Here is an 8,753-nt window from a genome sequence, read left to right on the forward strand (position 1 = left end):
GTGAGAGCAAGGAATCCAACTTCATTGTTTGCATATGAATACCCAGTTGTCCCAGAAAACAATAATATACTTATTTCCCCCATTGAATTTCCTTAGCAATCTTGTAAAAAATAAATTGATTGTAAAGGGCTTAACTTTGAATTATCAATTCTCTTTTATTGAACAATATGTCTCTTCTTATATTACAACTACATTGTTTTTTTTTTAAGAAAACATTTCTGAAGCCTTTATTTACAAAAGCTTTAAAAACAAATACCACCCTCTGTTTTGCAATAATGTTTTGTTTAAAAAGGACCACCCAGTTACAGCTTGTAATATGAATAAAGAAAGTACAAGGGAAACAAACCAATGTAGCTAACACTTGGAGACTTGCTAACATTGCTGATTGAAGTGTAGATAACACACATCATGACTTGTAGTCCATCATTTCAGGTAGAGATAATGATTACCAAAGACTTCCCACACATGCTCTGGTCTGGTCACATACTCTGAATGGTAAATATTTCACAGTCTCTTTTGTCAATATATATAAAATAGATTGCAAAGATATACACAAAAAATAAACAAGCATTACACTCCTCAGGTAATTTTATCCACGATATATGTGTATATATATATATATATATATATATATATATATATATATATAGTATTTTGTTGTTCTGCACCAAATCTATCATTACTTATCTTTGTAGCAATGATGAAAGCACAATTTTTGTTTTCTAATTTAATTTGATAAAAACTATACCTAAAATTTGCTATCTTTGGACTTCAATGAAATTGATTTGTGGAACCAACAAATCAAGAGCATCATAAGCATGGCTATAAAATTAAAAAGAGAAAAATAAGGGTAAGCAGTGATGGAATTAAAGGAAGCAGATCGAGGGAAATGTGCTGCCACAAAATAACTGCAGCTTCAACATCTTGGATACCAGTTTCCTGGCAGATACTCAAAATCCAATCACAAGAGATTTTTTCCTGAAGGGTGTAAAGCTGGTTTGAAAAATTCTTCAGTCACAGAGCAGCCTACACATGCCAATTAGAAACGGACAGACACTAGATGTGCTTGGAAGATTAAACACTACGTACAGAAACAGCAGTTACTTAGCTCCTCAGTAGTTTCTACGTCTTTTTTATGTCAGTCTTGCTGAATCAACCATTTGCACAATGCATACGCTATATATTCCATGGGACAAAAACAAGTAAATACTGTATAGTTGGCAGATGGTCACTTTCCCAGCTAAGAGCAAGAAAAACCAAAATTTCTGATAAAACAGAGGATCTGAGTCAGAGTCATGCTCTAAAGTGCAAAATTGATGGTCCACAATCTCAAATAGCTAGAACTCCTGCAGAATGGAAGGGAGAGACATGAAACAGGGAAATAAATTACAGTCAGTGCTAGTAGTTAATTTAGGAAAGGGGAAAAACAAACCAACCCCAAGTAGGTAAAGTTTATCAAAATAGTCACTATGATGTAGCTTTCCCCACTCTCTGTCACACACGCTTGCTAGTAAGTGTATTATGTTAAGGCCAAATTTAATCTGAATGCTTCTCTACTTAGTAAGGTCTGAGATAGGAATGGTCATCCTAAGTACTAAAAAGCAGAAAATAGAATGGTCTATGAAAGGAAAAAAAAGGAATTGTCTATTGTTCAAAGGATTCAACCAGAGATAAAACCTATATACAAGCATGTGTGAAGCTCGAATAAAATAAAAATGAAAGGGCTATTTCATGTCATGACTGCTTGTTGGCTTCCTCTTCATATGCATTCCCTGTGCCATTCTGTACATAGGATGAACCAGAACCAAGGCCATACAAATGACCACAATATTTGGCATCATCAATATGATCTTCAAAGAACAGCTAAAAAGGAATTTTGGAAAAAAAAAAAGAAAAAAAAAAGGTAATTTTAACCAAAAGGTACCAGTTGTAATTTATATTTTATCAATGTAAGTACTGACTATTCATTAACAATAATGAGATCTCTTTTCTATGGTGTTTATTTGAAGCCACAAATTTAACTTCAACAAGTAAAACTAATGTCCTTGAGAAGAGCTCAAAAGAAATCAAAGGAAAAAAATGTATAAATGCTTTGTCTTTCCTATTAACATTTAGACCAGTATTACAAGAATACGTAATCATGGAAGTACAGCAAACACTTTTATTCCATTAGTTTAACAACACTCAAGTGTAAGAATGAATGAAAATAACCAATCAATGGGGGAAGAAAACGTTTGGGACCGTAACTTGCCTTCAGTCTAAGTGCAAGGCTAAGCTGGCTAAAATAGTGAAACCATTAAACATGCTCTGGCCAGCAAAACAAAAAAAAATTACATTAAATTAGTGTCCTTGAAGCAGTCGAGAAAAATAAAGATGAGCAATCAGTGCCAGAGAATCCACCATTAATTAACCATGAAGGCGTTATCTAAAAACATAAAGCCCATAATCCAAAAGGTTGTTTTAATTCTCTAACATAGCATTGGGAAGTACAAAACATATATAATTACTTGTCATCAATGGACACAGCCCAAGTCACCTTTGAATCAGTATCACTTGGCAACAGTTATTATGGTTTTTATTAATACAATTCTGAGTAAAAGTTTTAAATGCTCAGAACCATTCTGAGCCTCTTTAAATGTCTGAGAGGATATACTTAAAAGAATTCCACAGCAAATATTTTACAAAAAGAAAAACACTTTACAAGCAAAAAAATATTTAGTTTTCCACAACTAATTTTCTTCTTTTCACATTTACCTATAGCACAATGTACTTATACATATCCTAATTATGTAACCTTAAGAGTAGAATGGGGTACATTACACTTTCCATTCACCCCTAACTGACCCATCTTAGAGGAACTGATCTCTGCCTTCTGGCACTTAAGCAGGTACACCCAATAGGAATTCAATTCAACTACTACTTCCGATTTGACTCCATTAGAATTCAAGACCCCTTGGTAAGCCTCAATTTAGTAAAAAAGCATGAGTTCTATCCTTCAAATTTGGAATCAGAACACTGAAGAATGGTATGGTTAAATACTAATTTTACCGGCAGTTTAATGCCTGAGAAGGCAATGCTGGGGGAAGCCTGACAGGATTCCTTGACGTGGTGGAGTGGCACTAATGTGGTAGAAAGGTCTCCGGAGTTACCACACTGGGGTTTACTCTGTGTGATCTTGGATAAAAGTTGCCAGCCTCGGGCCTCCATTTTCTCATCTAAGAAATAATATGGCTAGACATACATCAAAATTTCAAGGTTTTGATTCCATGGAGAACTTATTCCATTTCCTTCTAAACTACATTTCAAGATGATACCCTCGAAAACTTGCATTCAAGTACAGTAATGGGACTTATGTGGTACCTCTAATTTTATCTTCACTTAATAGGTATTTATTGCCAAGAAACTTTGGCCAGAGATCACGCTTTTAATTCTCTCAACCTAAAAACCAACTGGGAAAAAGGCACTGATGTCTTCATACTTCTCTCATTTTGAAAAAGGCCATTCCTGTAAGCAATGAATCAGATCCTGCCTGATGCTGCGGTCCTATCCGCTTCAAGCTCTAACTGCTCGGCTACTTCCTGCAAGCCACCTTTGAGATTTTTGCAGCTCTTCATGAGGTACTTCACATCATAAATAACAGGAAAAAACAACCGAAGGCTCTCAAAGAAGTCGAGTTCTTCTTCAGGCAAGTTAGAGTTGGTCAGAATTTTGATTAAATAGCCAAAGTCATAACCACTGTGAAATGATAACCATTTGACCCCTTCACAGAGGACGACTCCAGACGTCATAAGAAGCTCTGCAAAGTACTGGGTCTCAATTCCTTCCTCTTCGTGCTTCTTAAACTGGATACCAGAGGTTGTCAGTAGCTCGATGGAGTCCTGGGCATACATGTCCTCCGTCAAATTAAATTTAAAATTAAACTGCCATGTTGAAGTCCCTGGAGGGTATTCTCCTTGCTCATTCATAAATGTCAGTCCTAGCTGAATTATCTTTAACAAGTCCACATTACACCGCAAGAGCTGGTACTGATAGTCGGCATTGCTCCGGAACTCTCCAATGGGCCTTGCAACCACACCTGGAAACTCGGTGTCCATAGCAACGTAATTATATTTTCGGATAACCTGACGAATTTTCTTCATCTCTTCATCCAGGTTGCAAACCCAAACTTCACAAATTCTTTGGCTATGATCTACAGTTGCTGCTGGCGTAGTGAGGGCACAAGGGAGTCTAGATGCCAAGCATCAAATGTTATATTTGATTGGAAATTTGTTTCATAAAATACTTTATCCTTTATTTGTGTACTTGTGTCGCGGAGCTCGCGCTCCTCCTCCTCCTCCTCGCCATAGAGACAGCACCCCCGGCGGCGGCGGCGACGGCGGCGGTAGCGGGCGCCCCATAGACGCCTCTCGCCCAGCAAGCGGGAAAGCGGAGCCGGAGTCGCGACGCACCGCGCTGCGCCGTAGCTCTGCCTACATTGTTTTGATTCCTATGTATTTCCAGTAATTTTTGAAATTGGAAACTTTGGCCTCTTCATATGTGATTTTATTTTTCAAGATTGTTTTGGTTATCTGAATCCCTTGACTTTTCATATAGAATTTAGGATCATTTTATAAATTTTCTGCAAAAAATATCTAAGGTTTCGGTATGAATTACATTGAAATTATATATAAAGTTGAGGAGTATTGTCATGCTTATTTGATTAAGCCTTCCAATCTATAGGTGTGCATACTATTACATTTTTCTTGGTATTCTTCAATTTCTTTAAATGATATTTTGTAAGCATATTACTTTCAGAGCTTATGTTTTGTACATATTTATTAAACTTATTCATTTTGTTCCTATCGTAAATTAATATTTTCTAAAGTTTATATTTGGCTTGTTTATTGTAAGCATTAGAAAGAAATTGTTGTATATTGGCCACATGTTATTCAAACTTTCTGAATACATTTGTTAGTTCTAATGTCTTTTCAGTTTATTCCTTAATATTTTCTTTACATAAGATAAAAATCAAAGTGATATAATACACTACTTTCCATTCAATGTGGATTTTTAAAATCAAAATGGGAAGCATTAATATACTTTTCTTGTTCCTCATCATAGAACAAATGCCTGCACTCTTCTACTATTAAGTATGATTTTTGCAGTTGATTTTTCATCAATGACCCTGTCAGATTGTTTCCTTCTTTTCCTGTTGTATTTTTACCATGATAGCTGTTACATATTGTCAAATATTACATGTATATATATGTCCATAGAGATGCTGTTGGTTAATTTTATGTGTCAAGTTGTCTGGGTTTTGGTTTCTAGTTGTATGGTAAAATACTGTCCTGGTACCTACAGTGGAAGTATTTACATCTGCAACAAGGTGGAGGTATGTAACACAGATTATCATCCCTGAAATGGGGACGCCTCATCCAATCATTTGGAAGATTTAAGAGTGAGAATTGAAGATTCCACAGATTAGAATAATTTCTACATTTGATATCATTATCAACTGTTACCAGAATTTCCAGCCTGTCACTTTCCCCAAAAGAATTCAAACCAAAGACTTAAACCTCAACATTACCATATTTCAAAATCTAAGGTTCTTTCCAATATAGTTAGGAATTCCCAAGCCACACTACAATAAGCCAATTCCTTATAAATTCATTAATATGTATACATACATTCTACTGATTTTCTCTCTCTCAAGAACTCTGATAAAGATTTTGGTACTCAGAGTGGTTCTAGAGGAACAGAATTTTGGTATTCTAAATATTTTGTGGTACAGGTAATGTTGAGATAGCCCTTCAGAGGTTAGTTATGGAAAAGTAGCTTTGAGTGGGGACCAGGGCAAGAGAAATCTCTGCAAAACTTCCAGGATGCCATTCAAGCTACTCTGCCACTTAGGCCATATGATCCAGCAGAGTAATGTTTGCAGAATTTTGGTGGCAAACAGAAATGTTATTTGGAAAATTTGACAGGTCCCTATAGGTAAAAAACGCTGAATAACATTGGGAATCTGGAGTAAATCTGATACATCCTCTGCAGACAACTATTCAGCTTTTGAGAAACAACTTTTGGTCTTCTACTGGGCCATAGAACATTTGATAACCAAATGTTTATCATAGCCACCAAGTGACCATCTGACCTGAGCTTACTATAGTGATTTGGGTGCTGTCTGACCAAGCCATAAAGTCAGTCATGCACAGCATCATTCTATTATCATATGAAAGTGACATAAAGAAGATCAAATGAGGAGATATTGAAGGCATATTGATTTTTGTTAATGGCTTAGCTGGATGGTCAGAGACTTGAAAGGAACGTAACTGGGAAATTGCTAATGAAGAGGTCCAAGGAAAGATGTATGTGGATATATACATATATATTTTTAACTTTGAAAAGTGAAGGATCATTCATTAAAAAAAAAAAAAAACTTTTGGAATTCATTCACGCCAAGTACCACCTTTGATTTCTCAACAGTTTATAACATTTAAACAGCATGAGAAGTAGATATCAAACAAACATGCCTGACTTCATGCTTATAGGATTGACAGACTAGAATTGGCAAAAGACTTGAAAGATATGTGTCCAATTTAAATGCTTACAAAAGAGTTACCTCATTAGAGAGAGAGCTTAATAATCATATGGTTAGGATGACCTGTTATATTGTTACCAGTCAGCCTATTTAGACAGCCACACCTGTCCCTGTCCAGTGGGCTCATAGACAAAGCGTTCATGGTCAAATGGATGGACTCTATGCATGGACACACTGGGATTCCATTCACCAAGGCCAACCTAGATACAAACACTCTGGAGGGCACAGTCTGCCAGAAGATTCTACAAACATTTTATAGACTGACTTTCAGGGTGCCTTAGTCACAATCTTCTCAGTACTGCTTCTGAATAAAGCGCAGCAATTGACTGGTTCTCATGGAGTTCACTGTTTTTAACATGAGATGCATCACCCAGCAGCCACTGGTTCTAAAAGACAGTACATTGGATGTGAAATTTAGATTAATTTGGTTAAAAGCAGAATTTTATTTAAATTTACTTTTTTTTTCTCCTGTCCTGGTATTTTTTTGTCTTTATTTTTTTAATATTACATTCAAAAATATGAGGTCCCCATATACTCCCCAACCCCCTCACCCCACTCCTCCCCCCATAACAACAATCTCCTCCATTATCATGAGACATTAATTGCATTTGGTGAATACATCTCTGAGCTGCACCTCATGGTCAATGGTCCACATCATAGCCCACACTCTCCCACATTCCACCCAGTGGGCCATGGGAGGACATACAATGTCTCCAAGTCCCAAAAATGCCCCCACATCTCATCTCTTCCTCCCATTCACTACCCCCAGCAGCGACCATGGCCACTTTCTCCACACCACTGCCACATTTTCTTTGATTACTAATCACGATAGTTCATGAATAGAATATCAGTAAGTCCACTCTAACCTATACTCTATACCTCCATCCTGTGGGCCTTGGAATGGTTGTGTCCACTCCACATCTATATCAAGAGAGGGCTTAGATTCCACATGGATGCTGGATGCAATCCTCCTGCTTTCAGTTGTAGTCACTCTTGGCTCCCTGGTGTGGTGGTTGACCTTCTTCAACTTCATGGTAGCTGAGCGGGGTAAGTTCAACAAACCAGAGTATAGGAGCTGAAGTCTTTTGAGGCTCAGGGCCTGGCTATCACATGGTCAGTCCGGAGATTCAGGTCCCCTGGGTATATATTAAACACCAGCACCAACAACAGTTCTGGTAAAAGTAACAGGAGAGGCTTGTGGACAAAGAAAACATCTGAGTACAGCTCCATCACACAGAGACACAAACTCCAAAGTAGGGCCAAATGACATGGCACTGAAATCCGTCTGCCATGACCATGGAACTGGGTGTCTCTGTAGCCCTCAGAAGAACAGAGACCTGGGGTTGCAAAACTACTATATCTGTCTCTGGGATTCTGCTGAGGTGTGCATAAGGGCAACCCCTCTGATAATCTCCCAGCTCTTTTTGGAGACACATAGCCATATAAACTCATTTGTCCTTTCCATTTCCCTCTTTGATTCAGGTCAAAAAGCATTTTTAACTCCTGGTATTATATGCAGATTGAGATATTGGGCTGATCCGAGTTGACTCTTTTATTCAAGGTCATTTTCTAGTTACATCATCAGCTGGTACTTGGTAGTAATTCCTCAGCACCAGGGAGGCTCATCCCTGGGAGTCTTGTCCTATGCTGGGGAGAAGGCAATGCATTTACATGCTGAGTTTGGATTCAAGACTGGCCACATGTGAGCAACACAGAGGCTCTCAGGAGGTAACTCTTAGGCACCCTGCAGGTCTAGACCTTGTTCTTATTTCAGGTGCACAGGCTCACAAACATAGTCGTTAGTATCAAGGGCTCATTGTTGGACCTTCATTCTTTTCTGGTCTTTGCCATTGCCCTTGGGGGATTGTTGCTGTTCCTTTAAGGACTGTGATAGAGCTCCCCTGGCGAGGAACTCAGCACTCCCTCAGTTGTTGTTTTTAATAGTATCCACTATGAAAATATCCAAACAATTTTATGTACCCTGGATATATGCCCTGTAGAACTCCCTGCCAACTTGTGTACCCTGTCAATAACATCTCACACCAGTATTCCTCCCCTGCCATTGTTGAACCTCTCTGTGATTCAAAACTTCCTGAAAAGTGAAGCCCAATATATTGCCAGGTTCCATTAATAGTAAAATTGAACATAGTGATGAGTTTAAAGGTTACTACATATT

At 37.7% G+C, this 8,753-nt stretch overlaps 1 protein-coding gene across 1 annotated transcript; it reads right to left on the minus strand.

Annotated features, from left to right (window-relative positions):
• Positions 1-1,621: 1,621 nt before the first annotated feature.
• LOC131273637 (CCR4-NOT transcription complex subunit 7-like) lies at positions 1,622-4,360 on the minus strand. Its single transcript, XM_058277240.2, is given in 3 exon segments — positions 1,622-1,863; positions 3,479-3,550; positions 3,552-4,360. Coding segments are annotated over 3 exon segments (789 nt in total). The 5' UTR covers positions 4,140-4,360; the 3' UTR covers positions 1,622-1,734.
• Between the last annotated feature and the right edge of the window lie 4,393 nt (positions 4,361-8,753).

The sequence above is a fragment of the Dasypus novemcinctus genome, chromosome 16 (genome assembly GCF_030445035.2).
Source record: "Dasypus novemcinctus isolate mDasNov1 chromosome 16, mDasNov1.1.hap2, whole genome shotgun sequence".
NCBI lineage: Eukaryota > Metazoa > Chordata > Mammalia > Cingulata > Dasypodidae > Dasypus > Dasypus novemcinctus.